The sequence below is a fragment of the Trachinotus anak genome, unplaced genomic scaffold (genome assembly GCF_046630095.1).
Source record: "Trachinotus anak isolate AG129_WGS33_773 ecotype Australia unplaced genomic scaffold, CSIRO_AGI_Tana_v1 ptg000018l, whole genome shotgun sequence".
Taxonomy (NCBI): Eukaryota; Metazoa; Chordata; class Actinopteri; order Carangiformes; family Carangidae; genus Trachinotus; species Trachinotus anak.
This window is the reverse complement of record NW_027273869.1, coordinates 19960183-19986147: the sequence shown is the minus strand read 5'-3', so window position 1 is coordinate 19986147 and position 25965 is coordinate 19960183. Positions and strand designations below refer to the sequence as shown.

Sequence of the window (25965 nt, the reverse complement as noted above, 5' to 3'; positions counted from 1 at the left end):
ACGGCCTGGTTGTATTTCAGATAATGAAAACACACCATCCACCTTTCTCTCTGCTGCAGATCCTGCCTGTGTTAGCTCATTACTGCTCAGCCACTCTGTGAAGACATTAAGTCAAGAAGTGAAAGCTTGGAGGAAAGAGAGAGATGTGTGTCTGTGTGAGTCACTCACCTAAAAATATCAGCCATATTCCTCCGGTTCTCTCTGCCGGGTTACGCTGACCCGTGAGTCACAGCTCCAGCTGGGAAGGTTTGGAAGCAGCCGGCGTTCAGGGGGAACCTGGTGATCTGACCGGGGGAAGATGATGTTTGTCGGGGGGGGGGGGGGGGGGGGGGGGGGGGGGGGGGGTGGTGGACCGGGGGCAGGTGACCGTGGTGGTGCAGAAGGAGACAGACCGGCTGAGGATGAACAACAAACACTGAGCTGGGACAGTTACAGCAACTTCTACAGGCCAGAAACAAAATGGCTGCTCGCTGCTCACTGTGCTCCACTGGAGCTAACGCAGCTAAACCTGCTGCTCAGAAAAATATCTTTGTTTCTGTTCTGTGTGCACAAGATGGATGGATTTGCACAGCACCTCTTGTTTTCCTGCAAACACCAGATACAGATAGAAAATTAATGTTAGTGTCTTTGTTAACTTGTCAACAAGACACACATCTAATATCTTAAATGCATTAGTATCTAATGCACACAAGATGTGTTTTACACAGACCAGATCTTGGACAAAGAAGAACTCAAAGCTCCATCCAGTCTAAAGGTAGATGTCCATGTGTTAGTGATTATAAAGCAGGTCCAGGTTCTATATTAATACTGTGAAAGTATCAAAGCCTCAGTCCACAGAGAAATGCACACAGCCTGTATTCAGACACTGAGCCTTAAAACCAGCTGCAGACATCATGGATCTTAAAACCACAAACATGTCTTTTTATAGAAATCAACACTTCAAATAAAACACAGGAGAAGTTCAAATATGGACCTTTAATTTAATCTTCCTTGATTTAATATCTTGTGCACATAAATTGTCACTTTGTGAGGACAGATTATAGTTTGTGTGCAAATATGATCTTTTGTTAAATATAATCTGGGATTATTTGTTGGCTCCATAACATTGTGACATAATTATGTTGTTACCTAAAGAGAAACTGAACCTGAAACCTGATGCTACATGACGCCTGGTGAATGATGGTGGACAGAAACGTGCGAACAGTTCACAGTGAAGGATTCACCTGCAGAGAGAGCGATGGGGATGTTGCAGTGAAATGAAACCGTTGTCTGTGACAGTGTCAGTTATTTCTATCAGAGTCACTGCAGTTGCATAAGGTGCTTGTGGAAAGTGAGATCAGCACCTGGAGCGCAGTGACACATTTGTGCATTGTGTGTTTTCTTATCATTGGTGAGCAGCACTATCTGTGTTTCCACGTCCAAACCGGTTGGACGTCTGCAGTGATTTGTCTCTCTCTCTCTCTCTCTCTCCCCCTCTCTCTCTCCCCCTCTCCCCTCTCCCCCTCTCTCTCCCTCTCTCTCCCTCTCTCTCTCTCCGTGTTCAGCCTCTTGTCTCTCTGCTGCAGCCAGAAGATGGCATGGTTCGTATTCAGTCTCCTCTCACAACTAGAGATCAGGGCTGCCACTCTATTAATAGCCCTGCTGTGCTTTTAAATGTGTGTGAGTCTGTAAATAAACTGCTGCTCTCTGGGAGGGAGCGTAACTGTACATGCCGGGCGTCGCTCTAGAAAAACAGCAGCAAACGTGCACATAAAGCAACATGACAGTTTATTGCTGTGTAAGTGGCTGATGATTGTGATTGAAGCTGAAAAGGGATTTCCTGGTTGGAGCTGAGATTTGAGGCTGCGAATTCTTCACCTTTCCTCTGACAAGACGATTTTCTGACACGTCTCCTCGGCTGCAGGGTGCCGCCGACAGCCAAACCAGGTTTTTACTGGTACCCAGATGCTCCTCAGGACAGCAGGGACGTCCTGTGACAGGATGAGGAGGACTTAAAAGCAGCAGTAACAGGCCCAGAGTGAACGTTTTAATCGGGGCCAGTGTGTTTGCTAAATCATGTCTCGTGTAAAATGTGCAGCCAAGTTGCCTGGTAACTGAAGTGGAGCAGAAACAGTTGACTTAAGAGTCATGATTTAACAAAGCAACAGCAGAGCGTCTTTGAATACTCACACTCAAGGCCTCAGAAATGTCCTTGAATGCAGCAGCTCTGTGCAGTGTTGGAGTCAGGGTTTCTGCAGCTGCTGCTCCTCCAGCTTCACAGCTTCACCTCCTGTTTGAGTCAGAGTTAATCCTCGGAGTAAAACTGGAGCAGTTACGGTTTATAAAACCTGAGGATTACATCTCTGGGTGGTTTGTCATCACAGATATGAATATGTTTGAATGTTTTAATTATCACAGCTACTGTTGTCACTTTCAGACTCATGTTGAAGTCAGACTTGTGTATAAGCCTGGATTTATTTATCCCGGGTTATACATGACTTTTCTTTATTTTTGGGATTAATTTACATGTTGAAAGCAAACTTAAACAATTTTTTGTCAAATATGTTGATTTTATTTTATTTCAGTTCAGTTCAGTATTTCAGTTTAGTTCACGTTTTCACAAAGTGCTCGTGTGACCTTGGGTTTATCATTGAATCGTGAATGAAGTGTTTAAGTTGTTGGTTTTTCTCTGTGTATTAACCTCACTGACATTCTGAGATCAGACTTTATTTACACACAGGCCAAACTTAGCCTGTAATAGGCCTCCATTAAAAAACACAACTGATGATCATCAGCAGTGACACAGATTATTTTGTGTGATAAAATCCAGTCACTGCATCTGTGACTGGTCCCAGCTCCTCTCTTGTTGTCATGAAGAAAAGTCGAGAGTGTTTTTAGAGATCGCAGCCTCTGACCTGTGGGACAGCCTCTCTGTGACGGAGACAGTCGAGATGAATTCAAACATCTCACCAGGTTTGTTTTAGTTCAAACGGCTGCTGAGCTTCACCTTGAGATGAAGGGCGGGCCGGTGAAAACACGTCCGCTCTCAGGAACTCCTGAATGAAAAATGACCGTTCTGATTCATTCATTTCTCTGGGTGAGCGACGAGGATTTACAGCCGGAGAGGATCCGAGTGTCAAACAGAGAAAAGAGAGAGTGGCCTTAGTTTGGTCGTTTGAACAGATAAAGCCACAAACAGCTGATCAAAAGCAGCTAAATAAAAACCTGAATAATTTGTACAGAGTGCTGTTTGACTGGGGGCTGTGAGGCTGGGCTGTGGGGTTTGTGCTGCCAGTCATCTGCTAACAAAGAGCGCCACATAATAAATGGGACTTTAATTTGTTTTCCCTCGACAAGGTCGCTGTAAGTGATGGGTGAAAGTCAGCAACATGATGTGGTGTTGGAGTGGGGGGGAGTGTGTGTGTGTGTGTGTGTGTGTGGGGGGGGGGGGGTTAAATGCCTCAAATTGTGAATGTTGTGTTTTTAGAGGCTAAAAACACAAACATGCACAAGGTAATGTTCTTTTTTCCAGTTTCTGTGACTGCACATGAATGCACCAGACAGGAGAAAGCGAGGATTGAAGGAAGGGAGGCAAGAAGAATCAGCCTGTGAGATGCTGTGTTGTCTCCATGGCAACAGGATGATAAGGTTCATGGGTGTTGTAGTGTTTAGAGCGGAACCAAACTTCATGTTAAAAAGGCCAGATTTAACAGAAATGTGGTTTCCTATAGGTTTTAAGAGTTTCTTGAGGTTGGGACCTAGCTTTGGTGTCTAGTTTGGCTTTGTGGGGGATTTATAAGACTAGTTTCTTAATACACTGTGTTGACAAAAGAATGTGGACACCCCTTTTTTGACACTTATGTACACTTTAGACCAGGCTCCTCCTTTTCTTTCAATGGGAAGAAAATCTTGATGCTACAAAACACAATTATATTTTAGACCAGAAGTTCACCACCTGCTAAGTTTTAGAGAATTTATTACTTGTAAAATAAAGTGTTACCAAGTTAATTACCTTACATCCTTTTTTATCTGAGATCATTTCCAGCAAATGAAAAGATGTAGAAAATGAAACTATTCCTCTGTTTTTCCTTTGAAAGATGAAAATCTTTTCATTACAAAATGAAGAAGTTGAGCAGGCGGCCATGTTTTCACCACCCTAAAGGTGTCCTTTAGTAAAACGAGCACTTATCTCCTTCAGAGGTGACTTCAGCTCCTCACCTCCTGATAAGCTCTTTCTTGCAGCTCACAGAGGCTGTTTGGCCCTGACACAGTGTGAATCAGACTCCGGCCTCAGTGCTCTGCAGCCTCTGTGGGGCTGATTACCCCTCTGTCCAGACGGCTGTGATACGTCTTCTTTGCCCTCTGACATACACTGTGTTTACATGTAGTCTGCCCGGGACGCCGGCAGCTGCGTTCGCACGTGTGTGGAAATCTAAATGCTGCGCTGAAAAACTAATGAGAGCGTCTGAACGAGCTGCTGCTCTCTGCAGCGATGAGTTTTATTTTAAAGGCTGACATTTTAGCTACCTCTGTAAATGTATTCAAATTAATTTCCCATTATTGCCTTGCTTATCGGAGGCTGCAGAGACGTAAACAAAGATGCGGACAAACGCTGGAAAGCAATTAAAAATAAATGGGGTTTGGACAGAAGTGCCCCAGAGAAAGAGATAAAGGCAGAAACAGCATGGAGGCTGTTCGCTGCTGCTGCTTCCGCTGCCTCACTTTTATTTTTTATTTTTGTCACAACTGTTGGAGCTGCTGCGGATGTCTTTTTGGGCGCCGTCCTGGGGCGTCATCACACTAAACGGCTAAATTAACCCAGTTATTTGGAGCGAGCTGAAGTGGCGCTGCTGCCTGCAGGCGCTGTTATTTCTGAGGACTGTATATCCATATTGTCTGTCCGCAGCTCCTGGTCATGAGTGTGTGTTTCCATGTGTGTGTTCACCACACATTACTCAACGGTCAGCTGAATCCGTGCCTGGGAAGGCAGAGTGATTACTGTGCAGCTTTGCTTAATGAAAAATAATGACTTGCTTGCCACAGAGTTTTTTCTCTGTTTGTTCCCGGCTGTACCTGAGCTCTGTGTCAAAGGGCTACTTCAGAGATGAAAAGAAAAGCCTTGGCACAGTTTGTTCTACCCTTCATGGAAGAGGCACCCATAGTTCTTAAATGAAGGCTAGTTTCCGTAGCAACATGCCAAATATAACAAGGCTTGTGCTCGCATAAAAATAAAGACGCAGGGACGTAGACGTGCAGCGCTGACGGGAGCAGGACTGCAGGCCTGATCTCACTCTCTGATGCTATTCACTCTGTTTTCAACATGGAATTCAAATGAATGCTAATGTGTGGACGCTCGCCTGCAGCTCTGGAGCTGCTACAAACACAGTCACAATGACTTTTTTACACCAGCAAACATGATGCAGGGTTTATTCTCCCTCTCTGCCTTTTATCTGCTCTGCAGAGGAGAAGAGTGAATGTACATCAGACTGTCTCTGCCGGAGCAGAGCCCAGAGCTCGTCGGCAGAGGCTGCTGTGTAGTAATGATGATAAACATTAGTTATGCAGCACTTTTCAGACACAGTGAGTGACTCAAAGTGGTTCACACTAAAAAACAACAGAAACAACGGTTCAACCATGAGCCTGGAAAATGGCGAGGTTTTAATTTGGCGTCTGAAGTGACTTGAGCTTGTCTCTGTTCTCAAACCTCAGGAAGTTTGTCTAGAACTAAAAACCCCTTCAGAGGATTTTAAAGGAGCTATTTGTAAGTTCTGCTATCGCAACATTGCTAACGTTAGCATTAGCAGCTCTTTACTTACCAGTCTAACAGAAATATTGAGTTCAGCATCAAACTTCATTTACCAGTGTTAACTCTTGTCTCTTTCATTGCTTCTTCTTCTACTGAAGTTAGCATGCTAACCAGCTAGCTGCAGCCTCCAGTCTACTCTGAAGATGTAGCTGCTCAGAGGATGTCTGGTTTTATAAAGACAACAATGGCTGAAGTTCCTGTAAAGTGACCAGAAACCACATTTGGTGCCAGAGAAAACTTACAAATATCCCCTTCAACAAAGTTCTGGGACCTTTAAGAGCTTTAACCTGAACCAGAGGACCTGGGATCAGGTGATTTAATGATTGACATTTGTGCTGTGCAGGGAGATGATGTGTGGGGGGTTTGTGGTTGTTTAATGCTCAGGGATTTGGTTCTGATCTGGTTCCGAGTTGGTAAAAGACACACGGGTTCTCAGGTTCTTGAAGAAGAGAGTCCAGTCCTGAAACATGGAACCAACCTGATGACCGGACTGTGACGGGTTGTGTCGTAGCAGAGTGGTCTGAGTGAATATAGTATCTGTCTAACTAGTTAAATCTCTCTCTCTCTCTCTCTCTCTCTCTCTCTCTCTCTCTCTCTCTCTCTCTCTCTCTCTCTCTCTCTCTCTCTCTCACCTTGACCAGGTGTCACTGCGTGTGTCCACTTCCTGTATCCATTGTTTCAAATTAAAAGCCCCCTGGAGAGTTGTGTAATTGTGACATTGTGGCGGCTGTGATAAGAGTAACAGTGAAATATTCTCAGGTTTCAGGCTCACATGTGATTTGATGCTTTTTTTGCTACATCACAGTAAAGTGAAGTCATTACTGTTAGCTTAGCATTATTGCTAATTTTCTCTTTATATTTTTGAACATTTGGGACCTGTCTTCTGTTTGTGTAACTGTTTTAGTTGTAATGACTCACTGAATATTTGCACTTTAGTTTTCTTAAATCAACAGTTTTCTTTATGGAGTTTGGTTGTTTTCTGTGATCAGTTTGTTTTCAGACTGTGTTCAGCTGCTGACCACATGTGTCCAGTGGTTCTCACGTCTAACAGAGACGGTAAAATGTAGAACACAGTCTTGATGGATCTTTAATGTGGCTGTGAAGCAGATTATGGACCGACTCAGTCTAACCAGCAGAAAGTCAGTTGATTATTTGATGTGTTATTTGCATGACGCAGCTCTGCACACAGCTCCCTGTCTGATTGCTGCGCAGGGTTTCGTCTTGACTAATAGAAGATTTGACCTTTCGACGGCTTTTTCTGTGTCGGTTTAATGTCAAGGAACGTTCAAGTTCCTGCTAAAATTAGACGCTGGTGCCGTTGTGCTGCTGCAGTTGCTGGTTTGTGCGACTGAGAAACATTTGTCTACGAACACAGTTAAAGAAATTCTGTGACAATGGAATCAAAAAAAAGGCTGCGACTGAGTCAGATGATTTCTTCTGCAGTAGAAATGAGTGTTGGGTGAAAACTGGAAGCCTGTGGAACATTATGTACTGGAACATTACATGGAAATGATCAAAGCCTGAAGGAATTTCTCCTATTAGAAAACTGAACGAGGAGTACAAAGGCCTGAATTTAGTGAGGAATCTCCCACAGAGAAAAGAGGAGGCTCAGGATGAATATATATATAAAGACTTTGAAGAAAAAATATCCTTGAACAGTGGAACAGCAGCTGCAGATGCTGTTCGGAGGATTCCAGGATTATTTGGGCTGTTTTTTTTTTTTTGGTTTTCTGTGAAGTATTTCTGTTGTTCTGTGCAGAGCAGACAAACGTTTTGGGTTCAGCACCTCACAATCAGAGAGCTGCATTTTTCCAGTGATTCGCAAACATCTCACAGGAAGAAGAGTCGTGTAGAGGAGGCAGAGATGAGAGTGAGATGCTGACAGAGAGAGATGATCATGTGATGCAAAGAGGAACAAATCACTTCTTGGAAAAAGTTCAGGAACATTTGGAGGAGGACGACCTGTGTGAGGCTGTGAAAACAAGAACAGAGGTTGTAAATGGAGGGTCACTGGTTTGATTCCAGCATCTCTGCTGCCAAACTGCCCTTGAGCAAGACATTGAACTGCTCAGTGAGTCCACTCCTTTAAGCAGATGCCTCCATGTTTGTGCACAGGCCTGAAAATAATGTACCCAAAATAAAAAGGTAATGTTCCTTAATAAATCAGCTTCGCTGGACTGAAGCTCGGAGGCGTTTTATTCATCATGGACCAGATTGTTGTCTTTTCTAGAGCCACGACACCAGTGAGGCAGAAAGAGACGAAGGTCTGTTTTTTTTTTTTTATAGATAGCAGCAGATTCGTGATGTGGTTTGTTTGGTTTGTGTTCAGCAGGCTACATAAAAAAGATTAGAAAATAGTTCAAGGTTGTGTTTTTTATATTTATTTACATGTTTTTTTAATTTCTGTCAGACAGAACAAGAATGAAACAGTGACTGAAACGTGGCCCAATAAGACAACATGTAAACCTGCAGTCACCTCCCAGTCACAGGGCAGTACTGTTCTCTAAAGTCACTGAAGTTCCTAGATTTGTCACTAGGTGCTTTTTTTGAAAGGAAAACAGACGTCAGGTTTGTTAATGTTGTGACAAAGGTGCTAAATTAGCAACACTGCCTGTAAACGTGCCCTTGATGATGCATTAGAAACTGTTCGCCCAAATTTATTTTGAAAGAGCAGCAGCCAATGGGGAAACTCCCAACAGTCAGCTGGCCGACCAATGGTGTAAGTTCATCACTCAGTCAGTCAGTGACATTCAAATTTATAGTGTCTATGCTGTTGTTCCAGTTGAGATGAAAACGAAAACAAAACAGGAAGTGGAGGCTGAAGCCATAGTTGCTTCATTCATCATCCATCAGAACAAAATTTCATCTAACACCCTGACAAGTGTGAGAGTGGCAGCCTCCAGAGGTCAGAGGGCTGGTGGGCAGGGTTTCCCTCCTCTGATGAACGCGTCAGTCTGTCCAGGATGTAGTGGATTCTGCGTCTGTACGAGGACGACCGCCGTCTCATGTGCAGCAGCAGCAGAGACAAAACACAATTTCATTTACCTGCTTCTAATGAAAAGGCAATTTGTGCTGTGATAGCATGGAGATGGAGTGAGCCGCCGTCGCCCTGCCCGTCACTGCGGAGCAGAAATGAATGACACTGTGTCGTCTGCAGCTCCCAGAGGCCGCACCGTGTCTGCAGCTCCACGAACTCAATCATTTTCTCCACAGTGACCTGTTAGAGCCGCGCCGCCGACAGCCTCGCTCAACAGAAACCTCGAAAGCTCCAGTTGTGATAGAAAATGGTGAAAAGCTTTGACTCAGTTTCTTTAAATAAAAAACAAAAAAACCAAAAACAAAAACAGGGCTTAGGAGGAATTAAAAGTCTTAGATTTGATTTGCAGAAGTCTTAAAAATGTTTCTTTCCCCTGCTGTTGTTTGTTGCCGTCATGTTTTGTGAAATCAGTCTTTTACTCAAAGATATTTTTATTTTGTTAATCAATTAATACCAAAACCAAACATTTGCTGGTTGCAGCCTCTCGAACAGGAAGATTTAATTCTTTAATCCTTTTGGTTCTGGACTGTTGGTTAAATAAAACAAGATATTTACATACATCTGTTGGGCTGTAGTGAAGTAAACAGGCCTTTTTACAAAGTCCTGACATTTTAGACCAAATGACTAATTAAGAAAATAACCAACAGATGAATCAATAATTTCAGCTGTATTTACATATTTCCATGATATATCCAATAACTCTACATGACCTCCAAACATGAAGGTTTTTGTTATTGAGAGCTTATAACAAATGTGCAGATCACTGGTAAATGATTTATTATCATGAAAACAGGTTGTAAAACTCTGTAAATGGTTCCTCACTGTCACCAAACTGGAGGCAGCTGCTGTTGCAGAATCCCACTCGGCCAAAGAGTCACACTGCTTTAAGGAAAAATGTTTTTTCTCCAAAAATTGACACAACAGCTGGTAAATAGAGCTTCCAAGAGCTTCTTTTAATTAACATGTAGAAACAGTATCCACAGGCATCCTAAATGATGCTCCAACAGTCATTTTCACTGTAACTAAGTGGCTGTTTCTCCTGCTGGAGCTGTGAATATGTGAGAGCCACACCTCTAATTGAACACTGACATGTCGGAGCATGTTTCAGCCTCATGCTGCCATCAGCTGCTGTCACACTGGGGACCAGGCCTCCACCTCCTCCTCCTCCTCTCTGATCCTGCACCTCAGCCTTGTCTCCTCCTTACACCTCCTACTCCCCAGATAGTCTCCTGTGATTGGCCTCTCAGTCACCACTGTAGAATACCTGCTGCATATTATCTCTGGTCATAACAATGCACTTAAAAATATATACATATATACAAGAGCAAGATATTCCGACATCTGTGGGCTGGATGGATTTTTATTCCTGGTCCCCAGAAGCTGAATCTAACATTTTGAGTTATTTAGTTTATTAGTTATTTAAAAAACAAACCACTGATTTCTTTTAAATTAGCTGTGCATATTTATGGTCCCCAGAGGATAAGAGATGACCAATTCAGGGGCATCTTTACTTTTCCTGTATCTTTACTTTTCCTGTTTCCTGTATGTATCTGACCTATGTATGTTTCTGAAAAATCTCCTTGCACACCAGACAAATCAGAAGCAAGAAAAATTAAAATCTTGAGATCAGTGTTGATGTAAATTTGACTGACCACATTCATGGTTCCCAGAGGATCAGCCCTTTCCGTTCCGGACACTCAGTGAGCTTGCCAGCCTCTGATCAAAATGTCACAACGCCTTGGTCCCTGATGGACGGTTACATCAGACACTGTATGCTTGAAATATTCTGTGGATATTCATGGTCCCCAGAGGATCAGTCTCTCTGGTGTTTTTTTCATTAGCATTATACTGGGGAAACAAGTTTTTTTTACTTTTACATACGAGAAAAACAAAAATCTAAACATCAGATGACCATGATTTTTACAGAGCAGATTCATGGTCCCCAGAGGATGAACCCTGTCTATTTTGGAGTCTCAGTAAACTTCCTCCTGGAGCCACTCTCAAGTCAAAACCTAAACTCGACACTGACAAAATCTTTTAAAAGCTTGTTGCTGGGTTTCTGTGGATAGTCACGGTCCTCAGAGGATGAACCATTTCCACTTTGAACACTTGATCATTCTGATGACATTACATGAAATTCTCCGTGACCTTTGAGTTTGACCTTCAGTTGTAATCATCCTGTAAATTTACTGGACACCTTTTGCAGATTCCTCTTGTCGATTCCACGGCCACAGACACATTTTCCAGACATTTGTTGAGTTAAATTTGGGACAGCAGCGTGTTGGGAGGAAGGCGATGGAGGCAGCTGGGCAGGTGGTCGCCGTTTCCCACGAGGCTCCACGGTTGCAGCTTTTGAGAGATGAAGCCCGTCAGAGTTAGCCAAACAGCGCTAATGCTCTCCCCAGAAAGCCTCCCCGTCCAAATGCTAACAAGAAACCAGAAGCCGTCTGTGTTTGTGTGCGTTTTGAACAGATGCTCGGGCTGTAAATATGGGGGGAAATGCCATTTGTTTTCATTTTGTTGCGTTCAGGGGAAGGGGGAGGATTGTGTTGTGAGAGTGAAGAGTCATTCAGATGCAGTTTGAAGCAGATTCCGTCGGTTCTTTCCTCTGAGTGAGCTGATCTTTATCTCGTGTCCTGCAAACCAAATATTTGTGTTTTTAGAAATGAAGGACAAATACACAAACACGCTGCAGCTGCTGCCATTTCAATTTATTTTGCTTTGGCGTTTTATGGAGAATAAGTGATCTGATTCTGGAGTTTGAGTTCACCTTGTCTATTTATTCATTTTTTCTTTTGTAAAAGTCTGAATTCTTTTCTCTGTGCTCTGCTCATCTTTGTTTACAGCTCTGAAAATAGTTGTGTGTTTGCTTGTGTTTCCATGTGTTTGCAGGTCTGTATAATAGTGGAAATAATAAACTCCACATCAGCAGAACTCAGAGTGTAGACCACAGATAAATTCAAAATATTCAGCAAACACTCAAACTAAGTTCATGAATTATTCTCATTTTATAATGAGATGTTTGTTGTTGCTTATTTTCTTCCTGTTGACCAGCAGCTGCAGCAGTGGTCCAGGTTTTCCATTTCTGAGCCACATGATAATAAAGGTCCAAACAGTATAAAAGTAGATGTCCATGTGTTTTTGATTATAGAGCAGCCGGTAAATCGTTTGCTTTAATAAAGTTAAATAGTCATTGGTGTAAATTGAATAAAATATTTGGTCACTGGTTGTTAGGAGCAGACCAGGTAGATTAATGTTGAGGCAACATGTTGTAGCTGTTTTGAAGAAGAGTTAATAAATGAAATAAATGAAGATATTTTGAGATGGAAGGTTTAATATCCAGTGCATCATGTAAACATGTTGTTCTACAGTCCACAGTCCTTCCTCATCACAACCACTTATATCTGCAGGACTCGGGTGACTGTGATTGGCTGCTCGTGCAGGTGAACGTAGATTTACACAAACACAACACTGACCTGAACGCCATCATTTAAAACTACACTGTGGAAATCCACCAGGGTGGGGGTGTGTGTGATGGTTTAAACACCTGCCAGGATGACGGATTGTAAATCTCAGCTGCTCACAGTATCCCCCCCCCCCCCCCCCCCCCCTCGTACTGTTAGAGCTGTAGAGGTCGTCTCTCTCAGTTCTTCCTCAGCCTGAATCCTCTGCAGCAGCTGTGAAACGTGAGGCTGCAGCAGGAGCCTGGACACAGGCAGCGAGCGCTAACAGACACAGTGAACTGTCAAACACAGTGTAGACGCTGTAACGGGCTTCGGGCTTTGCGGCGCTGTAATCTCTCTCTGACGCAACGCCGCTCAACTCCCGAGTGCAGCTGATTTGGAAACTATCAGCACTCTGCTTATAAATTTCCCCAGTGTGAAAAGCAATGCATACAGAATGAATCCGCCTCTATTTATCTATCTGACTATCCACACACACACACACGTGTACACACTCCTCTATCCTAACCACCTGCCCTGCTGGAGGGAAATAAAAGCAGAGACTGTGGACGGGGCTGGGGTTTTTCTGCTCCCCAGACGTTTCCTGGTGCATCCTTCAGATTACAGATGACAAACAGGCGCAGATCTTCCTGTGCCGGCTCAGAGCGGCCCAGCTGTTGCGGCGCCGCGGCGTCTTGTTCTCCCAAGGCTTCGCTGCTGTTTGTTAAAGTGCAGGGTGGGTGAGGACGAGGATCCGCCGCAGCGTGAAGTGGATCAGACAGAGGAGAAAGTTTACTGTGTGGAGAAGGAATCAGCTGCTGATGGACGACGATGAAGCAGAACTGACGTCGACCAATAAGTCATTTTCAACAGAAGTGCATGTTCCAGCCTGATCTTATTCTGAAATGACTGAGTTGTTGATACAGTTCTTCCACTTCAGGAGTTTTTGTTTTAGCCTGGATATAGACCAGTGGTTCCCAACTGGTGGCTCAGGGTCCAACAGAGGAGTCAAACTTTGTAATACAGTGAATTTCTGCAATGGTGCTTTTATTTTGAAGTATTTAGTAGAAACTGGTGTTTATCTGATGTAACAGAGTCATACAGAGTCAAGTGAAAACAGATTGAATGTGCAGATCAGCTGCTCTGGGTTCACACAGACCTGGTCCTCTCTGCAGCAGGTTTAGGGGACAGGTAGAGACCGAGAGGCTCCAGGTGTGGATGAGATGGTCACGGCTCAGAAATAAAGAGCTAAACATTGTGTCTGTCATCAGCTGGTTGCTAAGAAGAGGAAAGAGCTTTATAAGTTCAGTCCATTGAATATGAATAATGTGATGGTGACCTCGGTGCAGCCTCAGTAAACATGTGTCTGTGTTGTTGTTGTTCGTTCTGCAGGAACCTGTGGGTTTATAAGACTGCGAAGCTTCTTCATTTGTCAGTTGTGTAACTGAGTTGTCCAGTTGTTGTGATGTTGTTTGTGTGTTTTGTTGCTTCTCGAGCTCATTGAGTTTTCCTAAATGAAGCTTAACAAACTAATTCACTGGATCAACCACAAACTCTCTGTCAACAGTTTCTCGATCATTTTCACAGGTGGCTCTTTCCAAAGTTTCAAATGTGTTGATTGTAAATTTCACCATCACATGATCACAGCTGATTCATTTTTCTTTTTTCTTCGACAGAATCAGACGTTGTGCAAAGGCCTCAATGAACTGCAGAACGGACAGGTAGGCAGACACACCTGACTGTCTGGACCCATGTCACAGGTTACATCACTGTAGAGGCTGAGCTGAGCTGAGTGTGTCACAGTGACACGGCCTGTGTTCAACCCTCAGCTGCTCTCCACCACCTCCAGCCTCTGTGCAGCTTTTAATTCAGAGAGAACTGAACTGATGTAAAAATACAGATCATCAGAAAATCAGATACATCGATGCTCAATGGAGTTAACTTATAATGTTTATAAGTTAAACTGAAGCTGCTGTCATGTTCTCAGGTCATACATTTTGTTGGTCAAAGGTCAAAGGTCAAGGTCAGTGTGACCACACAAAACAGGGATGTAATCTGAATGCGGAGAGAGGAGGAGGTGGTCATTATAGTTTAAAGTTCAGAGGAAACATCTGAAAACTTCAACACGTGTTAAACATGACAAAGTGCAAACTACACATGACACAGGTTTGAAACCACAGGTTGAATTTGTCATAGAGGCTTGTTTCAACTGTGTCAACTGTGTGTGAACTGCAGTGCAGTAAAAGTACAGTAGAAGTGTAAAGTAGTGTCACAGAAATATGTGAGTAAAACACAGAAGTAAAACCAACTCTACTGTCCACAGCTGATCATCTGCAGACACCTGGAGAAGCTGTGAGGGTGTTGAACAGTGTTTAAATTCAACTTCCTGTTTTCTTTGACTCGTACTCTTCCACAGTGAGAGACCAGTAACGTTTCTACGACCCAGAATCCTCTGTTTCAACAGTGGAGTGTGAGAAACTTTGTGTTTGTTCGTCTGCAGATCGAAGACGACAAACCTGAGAAAGCTCTAACTTAAAGACGCTGGGGGGAGTCTCAATTGTGTCGGCCTGTGTGGGTCCAAGGTTCATCTCCGTCCTCTCGTCAGTGACGGGAGTGTTAGTGACTGCAGGGAACTGCTGAGGAATGTAAATGGCCTGTGTGGCTGCTCTCACAGAGAAGAGACGAGGGGACGAGTGAAAAGAAAACAGCTGGAGATTCATTATGTGTCAGTTTAATTTCAGATCTGCGATTCATTACAGTGGGAGTGGATGGCGCCTCACTTCGAGGCTGCGCCGCTCTGTGCAGGCCTGCACACGTCTCCCCTCGCAGAGCAGAGCGCTCGGCGCACAAGAGCTCTGGAAAAAAACTAATTAAAATGAACTTTGCGCTCTGTGATGGGTGGATAATTGTTGCAAGGCATCGGCGTGTGTAATTGAGGCTGAATTTGTTTTACAGGTTTACCTTGTAAACGGGTACATTTGCATTTTTTCCCCTCAGCTGGTTACTGCAGGACTCTCGTCAGTTTGAACGGCGTCCAATTGTTTTCAACACGGCGTGACAGTGGTGTTGTTAAAGATGTTTTCATCAGTTTATTCCTGCCGCTGTTAAACCAGAGGAGGTAATTAAAGCTGCTTCTTGAGAGTCGAACAACTGTCACCTCAGTGATCCCCACACAAGTTAGACTGGGTTTTCCCTGTGGTGCTGCTGTGGACGCAGACTGTCTTCACTCAGATGAACACAACACATGAACACAAGACCTCCTCAGGTTTTTTTTTGTGGCTGAAGACTCAGTCAGTGGTTGTGGAGGTGCTGCTCCACCCAGCACCTTCCTCTGTTCCCTCCCTGAGGTGTAATTAGACTCATCATCATCATACGACAGAGAAGGAGTTAAATCCTCCGGAGAGCCGAGGGAGGGTCTGAGGCGTCTAACAGCCAGTCAGCATCCGGGGATCCAGACCGGAGCCTTAAATCTACGGTGGCCCTGAGAGCTCAATAAGAAAACACACAAAAATATTATAAATACAAAAAATTCATGTGTCACAGGCTCCTCGTTTGACTCCTCCCCCTCATTGTCTCTGATTGTTTTTAGACTCATGACGATGGGAAGATGTTCAGTATTTCACAGGAATGAAAACAAATATTTAAGGAAAGTCGAGTTATTTTGTGTAGAAGTTTTGTTGTATCTTCTCCCCCCTCGCTCTGACCCTGTGGTTGGTCGTCTTACCTTTGTGGGTCTGTGTGTAGAAGTCGATCGGTTATATTCAGCATTTTTTTTTATCTGATTTCCAATAAAAATAAGTTCATTTTAAAATCCCGCCCACAGAAGCGTCTGATTGGTTACATGTCACAAGTAATAACCTATGAGTGAGAGGCCATTGCTAACTGCTAAGCTAATATCGATTCCAAATATCATGAGATCAGATATCACTCATAGTTTTCGTTGCTTCTTTGTGCAACGAAACTAACTTTGTGGTCAGTTTGTCTTATTGTGGTTGTTTCTTGACTTTCCCACAGGAAGTGTTCACCACCACCTCAGACAGAGGTTCTGGACCTGTTCCCAGTAGGCCTGTTCAGTAATCCATCTACACTTAGTGACAAAATACCTTGAGTCAGGCCATGATTTCCCACTCTCTGTCTCCAGTCAATGCCCTCCCACCCCCCCAGGTCCTCTCACAGCTTCATATGAAGGACACAGTCTTCATGATGCCGGGGATCCACCATGTCTCTGACTAAATCACCACCTGCTGGGAGCAAATTAAATATTGACTTCTCGTATTGACTCGTAGATCTAATTTGAAGTGATTGCGGATGAGCTATAATGGTGTAGAAAAATTAGTCGGGGGGCGCTTTAATGGCGAGGTGTCGGCCACTTTTTAAGGCCGCTGTAATTGGCTGGATGGTGCGAATCATTGAGTTGGAGAGGGAACTGGTTTAGGCAGAAGTTAGGGTCACTTTGTGAGTCGGGCGTTGAAACAAACCACCTGACGCTGCGGAGCCGGAATCAATGGTTCAGATCCAGCTGAGGTGACGGGGGCAGCAGCAGCAGTGGGGCAGGTGTAGAGAGGGTTGGAGTGTCCTCCATCCAGCCCCGCCGCCACGCACACCCTCCTCCAGCCGGCGAGGAAAACTCATCTCAGACGCAGCGCTGCAGAAACAGAGCGTCTTTCATTCAGATCCACTCCGTCAATATTTGCTCACTGGCCTCAAACCAAATACACTGATATTGAAAGTCGTCACACTCAGCGAGGCAAGAAGAAGAAGAAGAAGAAGGAGGAAGCAGCCGGATAAAGAGAGAGATGGAGCTCCTCCACTTCCTCCACAAACTCTGATAAGAAGCTTCAGTCAGGATTTACAGGGACAGTCTGTCCAGAGTGGAGCTAAACTAATTAATTATTGGTTTGAGAAAACAAATCAACAACCATTTTGATAATCGATCGATTCCTCAAAGTCATTTTGAAGTGAAAAATCTTAAGTTTTCTGCTTTTCTTGTCCCTGTGATAAGAAATTGAACATAACAGATAGAAAAATAGATTTGAAGACGAGGCTTTTGGCTCAGGGAAAATAAAATGTTTGACTTTTTTTTACTATTTTCTCACAATTTATGGAGAAAACGACAAATTAAAAACAGTTAAACAAGTTGATTGATCAAGAAAACGATCAGCAGTGGAGTTAATTGTCAGTTCATCTTGTGTCTGACTGGGAGCAGACTGGACCCAGAGGAGTGGAGGCTGTTGGAGCTGCAGGTTGAAGAAGGTGGTGTCACTGTCACATGATCAGATCTCACATGTAGGTGTACGGTGCAGGTGTCCACACACTTTGGCCTTGAAGTGAATCTTCTTTCTCTCTGAGGACAAAATCTCTGGTTCCATCACAGAGTGAATTACACAGTTTTCAGAGAGAAACTATAATAATGAGCAAATAAAGAGAAATAATCAGAGACTGGTCGGACACGGAGGAGAAACCTGAAGGTTCTTGGTGAGTCTTCCTGTTCATGTCCAGGCCCGGCGTCGTCTCCTCTCTGACACGGAGCTTAATTACGCACCATCTGCCACATCTGCCTCCAACATTTGGTTAACTGCACTTTCTCTGTTTGGACAAAACGCCTCATTTACACACAACCTTTGCTTTGAGCGGCAGAGCTTTGGGTTCCTCTCCACTATCTGTCCTCAGCATGTGCTGGCACGCCGCCTCCGTCAGGCAGGCTCCAGTGGTCGGAGGTTATTGTAAGATGTGGTTGAGTAAATACCAAACAAAGGTGATGGCGGGCTGCGTGAATACATCCTCCAAACATGGAATCGGCAGCATCACTGGCTCAGGTGTCCAGGTGAGGTGTGAAGAAGAAGCAGCAGCTTCATGATGCAGTGAGCTGAGTGTTTATGACCCAATAAACTTAAATGAACAGTCGTTTCAGGCTCATCATGGCTTCATGATCCTGTTTCCTCAATATTAAAACCACTTTTCTTACCATAACAGCTCCAGATTAAAACACGGTTTCATTTTCACTTTTATTGTGAGCTCATCGTCCAAATATGATGATTCACTTGTAACATTATCCCCTGACATCGATTTCTGATCGTTTGATTAGAGGAAAAATTCATCTGCATCTATTGATCAGGTTGTTGCTTCAGTCATTCTGGAGGTGATGATGATTGGCTGCTTCTCTTCATCATATATTAGAGTAAACCGAAGGTTTCTGAACCGTTGGTCTGAAAAATAATCATGATGATAATAAACTTTATTTGTATAGAAGTGTTCATACACAAGATGCAACTCAGAATGTTCTGACAAATATAAAAGGAGAAAGGGAGGAAAGAAGCTAATTAAAAGCTAAATTGAACAGGTATGGATGAAGGCCCCTCCCCAGTTTTATTCTGGGGGACATTTGGAACATTTAGACGCCCTGTTGTAGAGGATCTAAGGACTTGTGGAGGGACAGAGTCAGTGATGAAAGAGACCAAACCTGTAAGAGCTTTGTGCACAAGTAAAAAGAATCTATTCTGAAGGTAGAGAAGGAGTGATCTGCTCTCTTCCAGCAGCAGAGCTCTCAATCAGAAACAGAGTTTCTCTGTTAACTTTTTTGGACCAAACAGACACACTTTGATTATGTGTCTTAGGTGGAGAAAGCTGTTTGGTTATCTTTCCCACTTTATTCTTCTGGTCTAAGTTTCCAGGCCTGGTGGACACTTTGTCTCTGTTACCAACTGCAGTATTTCTGTCTTATCCTCAGTCAGTTGTAAGAAAATTAGGGAGCATGGAGCTTTATTCTCGTTCTGATCGTGGGAAATGTAAAGTTGTGTATCGTCAGCGTAGCTGTGAAGGTGAACCTGACGCTGTTACCCAGCAGGAGAATATCTGATGAAAGCAGAGGAGACCAGGACAGCTTCCATAAAAGGTCTGTCATATATCTGAGATACATGAAATATCATAAACAAAAATCAAGACCCTGAAGATGAATCTCTGGACTCTTCACATCATTTTATAGAAAAAAAAACAAGTGAGAAATTTATCCGCTGATTATTTGATCATAAAAATAATTTTGTGTGACTGAGATCAGATGAAGAGTAACAGGACGACAGCAGTGAAAGCTTCTGTTAGACTGTAAATGCTCTGCTGTCGGTGGAGTCAGGCTGAGGAGGGCGGGGACGGAGCTGGGTCACTGGTTCTGTCTCAGAGGGTCTTCAGGATGCTGACGGTCCCTCAGACCTGTTCAGTAGAAACATGAGCCCCCCCTCTTCCATTACGTGGGCCGCCCTGCACCCTGCACAGCAGCCAGAGTGTGTTGGGATGTTCCCTCTCTGCCTCAGGCTGTGTCGCCCCTCCACCCCTCTAGATGACGGGGGGGTTGGGCGGGGACAAACACCCTGCCTTTGTCCCCCTCAGATCCCCCTGGGTGACTGCAGGAAGTTCTCAAATGTCTGAAGAGATGCAGCAGATGCTCAGTAATTACTCTGCAGTCAGACCTGAGTTCACAACGGACACTTCAGGAGACTTTTTCTATTTCATGATCATTTATATAACAAGCAGGCTCTTGATAAGTGAAGCAAGAAGCACTTTCTCCACTTCCCTTGTAATTAGGACCAAACTGTGTCTGCAGCTAAAATCTGCTCATTTTCGGGAAATGATGAAGAAGGTTTCCAGGAAATTAGCTGTAAAATAAAATGCTTCCCTCTTTCACTGTCCTGGTCCCACGTCCTGTCGCAGCAGAGACGTCGCAGACCTGAAGCAGAAGTTAAGGCTGCAACATTTTAGTACGTGTGGTTTGTAGATTCACTTCACCACAGTCAGAGCTTGTGTTCGAGCCCCCGGCGTCTGTTTGATGAACTGCACCTTCAGGACATTTTCACACTGGCCTCAGTTTTCAGATTTGGACGTTTGTGTCTGTGTGTTTGTGCGTTGAAGTGTGTGTCTGTGCTGAGTGTGTGCGCGCTGTTCTTTGTGGCTGCATCTGTCTGCCTCTATTGTTTGCAGAGGTCCATCTGCTGGCCTTCAGCTAGCCCCCCTCCCCCTCTGTAGCCAGCAGACACCCCCAGCCTCACCCCTGTTCCTCCTCCCATCCTCCCCTCGCTCAGTGTGTCTGTGGCTCTCCAGGAGAACCAGCTGTCCCCCTCCTCCTGCAGCCCCCCCCCCCAATGACGTTCAGTGTCAGGGCCCTGCAGAGGCCTTTAGTCCAGTTCAGACCTTTAACACTGGATTAAACCTCGGCTGCACTGGTGAGCAGTCGTTTCAACTGTTTTGCATATTATTTAATTCAACATGGTACTTAACATAATTAAATATGTGCATATATAAATAATAAGAAAAAAAATCACAGTCGAGACTTTTTGGTAAATATTAATAATTGTTTGCCAAACATCTCCTTGTTTTAGCCTCTGAACTGAGAGGATTTCTGTTTTACTGATTGGATGTAAATGAATTTATTTAACATTTGGACTCTTGAGTGAAACAAAACAAACACTTAAGAAATAATGTGTTTTTGCTGTTTTCTGACGTTTTATAAACCAAACAATCAGAAAGTGACTGAGAGACTAAGAGATAATGAAAATGATGTTACTTTATTAATTGCATTGCATCTGCTTGGTGCTGCTCCCCCCTCCCGCTGTAAATAATATTATAAACTACAGTGCAGACCTGCTCTATATGAAAAGTGCCCTGAGAGAACGTCTGTTATGGTGCTATAGAAATAAAATCGACTGGCAGCTCTAATATCCAAGTTTTTATTTTGTCCTGACGTTCGCAGCCGTTTCTGTCGACTCGCCCTCTTGACAAATGGAGATGATGAAATTTGATAAAGGCTGTAACACATGCAAACAGAACAGGGGCTATAAATGTCTTGTGGAAGGCATCGACGGGCTTAGATTTACTCCTCTGATCAATAATTCAAAATGACAACAGTGAGTATTGATCACAGAGAGCTGGGAGAAAGATCATCAAATCAAGTCAGAAATACCTCAGTTAAAATGCATAACAGCCAGAGAATCAGTCACTGTGACATATGAGGCAGGTGACGTATCACCTGATTATAGTGTTTCTCAACAGCTTGGTCTCAGTTCGTGTCGTTATTTGCTGGTTTTGTGAAGTTTGTGTACCACACAAACCTGAAGTACTGGGCGTAGGAAAGGTGTCTGAGAGAGAAACAAAAGGAAACATAAAAGAACATTTAATTTGAATAAGCAGCAGATTATTTATTTATCTTTAAAGGTCACTTTGTGAATTCTGGACACAGTTATTAAATGAAAGTGACAGTGAAAGTGGAGCTCAGGGAAAACTGTTTGATTTTGAATTTTAATACGATTAAAGGTCCAGATTTTAACTTCTTGTTGATCTCCATCAGAAGATATATTTGTGGTTTTAAGAACCAAAAACCATCTCAGTGTAGTTTTACATCTCCTCTCTCAGGCTTCTCTCTGGAGCTCTAGGAACAACAGGTCAGTCAGCCAATCAGAAGAGAGGATCTGAGCCTCTCTTCTGATTGGCTGACTGTTTTCTGAGTGGTCCAATAAGAATATAGCAGATTTCAGGTAAACACTCAGAGAAACCAAATCCTGCAAGGTTGGATGGTGGGTCCAGGTGGGCGGGGCTTGGGGCGTGACTGTTTTGTTGTGACATCACAAAGTTTGATAATTTGATTTTCAGTAGTTGCCATTTAATTATCTGTCATTGAATTAACCAGTGACTGGTTTCAGCTGTGTTTGGTGATGATCATGTGACTCAGGGCTACAAAACTAACAGGGATCCTAAAAAAACTAGTGAAGTGAACAGGTAGTGGCAGGTAAATGTTCCTCGAGGTTTCAAAAGTCGACTCAGCAGTTTACTGCAGCTGTGTATTATATTTGTTAACGTGTACCCATCATCGTCAGTAGTCGAGCACAGAACCAGACTTCCTCTATGAGAAGTGTAGAAGTGTTGTAATATTTTCCTCCAAACTCTGACGTTGAATTTCTCCTGCTGCCTCCGGCCGCTGCTCTGCTGTCGCAGCAGGAAAGATAAACCAACAGAAGCATCTCATTTTGCTCAACAGATGTCCATAATCCCGGCTAATCCAACATGTTAAATGGTTGTTGTCTCTGCGGCGAGTGCGGGGCACTGACCCTGGCACCGAAGCTTCCCACGGGCCAGTTGGACTCCCTCAGACCCCCTCTGGTCCTGGTCTAGAGCTCTCAGCTCCCCGCCGTACTGCCAAGTGGAGGCTGAATTAATAACGTGTCTGTGTCTGTCGCCATATGTGAGGCTATTTATGACGGAGAGGGGGAATGTGAGCTGGTGCTCGAGGAGGACAAATGACTTTAGCTTGGCCTTCGCTCTGTGACATATCCCACCACAGAGGAGAAAGGCTCAGTGGATACATTTCAAAATAAAAGTCTAATACTGACTCATGATTATGACTCGTGTGAGTCCTCATCAGCAGCACAGGAACCGACCTGTCTCCTCTGACTCTCTGATTGGACATTTTTTTTGATGTTCAATCCCATAATTAATCTTTCTATTGTCATGACGACTGCACCAATGTAAAATGGAGATTTTTATTGCTGTTGTAGCATTTATGACCTTCAATAAAATCTGAGTTTTACACTAATGCAGTCGTCTGACAACAACAGTCCTGCAGGAGATAAATCATCCGTTAAATGACTCATTTGTCCCCTCAAATATCAAATCATCCCCTTAAATAACTTTTATTCCCTCGGTTTAGTTACTCAGAGCCTGAAATGACTCGAGTTGGACCCTCACATTAATAATTCATGTCTTCAAATGACTAAATCTTAAACCTTAAAGCTGAGTTTTACAGCTGTGGTCTCATTTTTACACTAAAACAGTTCAAAACATGTTTCATGCCTGTCAAAGATACAGCTTAGTGTTGATCATAGATAAGTAAAATCAATAAGTATATCCTGATAGTCTGAGATCAAAATCTAAAAATTTACTGACAGTGATAACACCACACTGTTAATTTGAAGGAATGAATTAAAATTTGACGGGATGAGACATTTAAAGGTACAGAGGGATCAGAATAAGTTAATTGAGCAGAGATATGAGTGATGTGATGTCATATCATCCATCCACAGTGATCTACCAGTGACTGATGACGTCCAGGTCCCTGTGTGGGCCCTCCAGTCCTCCTCATCTCTCCATCCAGCATCTCACCAAACTCTCTGCTTTTTTCCTCCTTTTTTTTTTGGCTCTTTCAGCACAAACGTCTCAGCGCATCAACAGAACGAGCTGCTGCTTGTGTTTGTTTTGGTTTGAGAGCGTGTGACAGTCGGCGTCCTCGGAGGCTCTGTGGGGTCGTCTACCTCCAGAGCTCCGCTGGTCACAGAGCAGAGGTTCACTGTGTTGTCGCGTGGATTCACTCAGTCGTCAGGTTTCACTGTCAAAGACTGACACGACATGTTTGTGCAGACTTCACAGTTTTCAGCTGGTCTGCAGGTTTGTCTCCAGCTGTCCTGGAAACGGAGGAGGATGTCTTTATGGTGTGAACAGAAAACTGATTCATTTATAAGAAATTCTGAAGTAGTTTTAGTTTACAGTTGAATATATTAACTGGTATTTTAGTCCACCTGCAGGTGTCCGTTCAGCTGCTGTGTAGCTGCTCTGCTGCTTCAGATGGTTCTGTCGGCCCAACAGAGGCCAGCGACATATTAAGGAAGATCATTTCATGGTTTGGGCATCAGCAGCAGACTTTAATCTGTCCTAACTCAGTGTAACCCGTAAGAAGAGTGTGTTATAACTACTTAGTGTGAACAAGGTGAGAGAGGCGACCGAGCCTCAGCCCAACCTGCTCAAACAGACACTAACTGGCCATTTAATCAGCACCAATAATGTCTCCTGCTGCTCTTTGTGCCATTTTTCTCCCTCCTATTATCTCTGATTAGGAGAACAGAGTTGAGATGATCAGTGGACGCAGCAGCGAGGCTGTAATTCCTCCTCGCTCTTCACTTGATATAGAGTTTGACCTTTCAGTGGTCTGCCATTGTTGCCGCCGCCGGTCAATATTCTCCTCTCTCTCGCTGAAGGTGTGGACCCGTCGGCTCAGTAAATAAATGTCTTCATTACTGCGACGGGCTCGAGCCACATTCTTCTCCATGATGTTCACATCATTTCTGCTTCAGCCGGTGATTTGGTTTGGCCTCAGATAAATGTTTAAAGATTAAAGCTCAGATTTCAGGTGAAGTTTCAACAGAAATGACTGAATGAACCTGCTGCATTGTGGGATGATCAGAATGATCAAAAGCATGAAGCACTGATGAACTTCTGATCTGTATGGAAGCAATTTACTGCCTGAAAAAGAAAAATAAAGGAACAACACAAGTAAATTTGTAAGTCATGATTATTAAAATGGTAATTTTGACCTAGAAAATCTCAAAATTTTCACTCTAAAAATTCAGTGAACTTTTTGATTTAAAAATCATAATTAAACATTTGGACTCACTGATGAATAGTATTGAATAATAGAGCGTTGACTGTTTCAGTCTGGATAATGGAACCAATTTAATTCACCAAACTAACAAAAAAAAAAAGATTTCTTAGAAACAACGTTTCTTCAACACCCATGAGCCTTTGCTGCTGTTGCCATAGAGTCAGTCCCAAATTTGGATTACAATGTAGCAAATGTGAACAGTGAACTTAAGTGTGAATGTAAATGAATAAAATTAAACAGATTAATGCTGCAATTAATGATTATTGTCATTATCCATTAACCTGACGATCATTTTCTTGATTAACTGATTAATCGTTTCCAAGGTGACGCCTTCAGATGTTGTTTGTAAACCTGTAAAAAGTCACGAGGGAGGCTGAATCACAGTCTGGACAAAGTTTCACTGTAATGTGCAAAGTAAAGTGATGGAAAGTGAAATGTGGATGGACAGTGAATGAACAGCAGTTTCACAGCAGGACTGATCTGATGTGTGAGTGATTTGCAGTAACACAAACATGAGTTTGTGGCAGTGGATTGTGGAAGTTGTAAAAATGATTCATATATAACTGATGTCCACAGGAATGAGGGAGGGAGGACCTCCTGTGGCGTTCAGGGTCCATCTGAACCACGACTCTGTGTAGAGGAAGTAAAATTCATGTTTGTGTGTTTCTGTTTGTTGCATCTTCTCTTTGGTTTCTCTGCCTCAGCCAAGTGTAAAAACTATTTCTTTTTCACTTTTAGTATTTCCATTTCCAAACTGATTTCCCAGCGTATTGATCGAGGAGTCGGCCCAACAAACAAACCACAACAAACAGCAGCATGCTTCTGCATCTGTCAGACAGGAAACTGAAATTTCCCTTCAGTATAAAAGCGTCAGCGGTGTCGTCTGCCGCTGCCTCTCGCCCGCTGGGCCTTGTCCTCTCTGTTGATGGCGAGGTGAATCCCCACCTCTCCCTGAGGCTGACGGGAAGTGACAGGAAGCCTCGATAATGAAACGAGTGTGCACGCGCACAGAAATGACGCCACAACACAAAGTGAGCTTTTATGAGAACGAGGGCTGGGCCGTGAGGTTTTAACAAACCCTGAGAGGATTCAGACCGACTCAGATCTGCACTTGTTTTATTTTCCTCTCGTTGTTGTTTTCATTTACATACCAGCTCTCCTGCTGTGTGGGCTGCGAGCGGCAACTGTGATCGAGTGACAAGTCTCTATAGCAACATTTCTCTGAGCGTGTGATGCTGCAGAAGTGGAATAAAGACAGAAATCCCTCTCTGGCTGCTGCTCTTAGCCT

At 43.6% G+C, this 25965-nt stretch overlaps 1 protein-coding gene across 8 annotated transcripts in view; it reads left to right on the top strand.

Annotated features, from left to right (window-relative positions):
* Positions 1–25965, top strand: part of phf21b (PHD finger protein 21B) — an 87237-nt gene that overhangs the window by 28958 nt on the left and 32314 nt on the right. For all 8 annotated transcript variants that reach the window (XR_011694106.1, XM_071501767.1, XM_071501766.1 and 5 more), the window contains one exon: positions 13942–13986. Coding sequence is in view for 5 of the 8 variants with exons in the window: in XM_071501765.1 (XP_071357866.1) it covers positions 13942–13986 (45 nt within the window). In the remaining 3 variants the exon portion in view is untranslated. The remainder of the gene's footprint in view (positions 1–13941; positions 13987–25965) is intronic.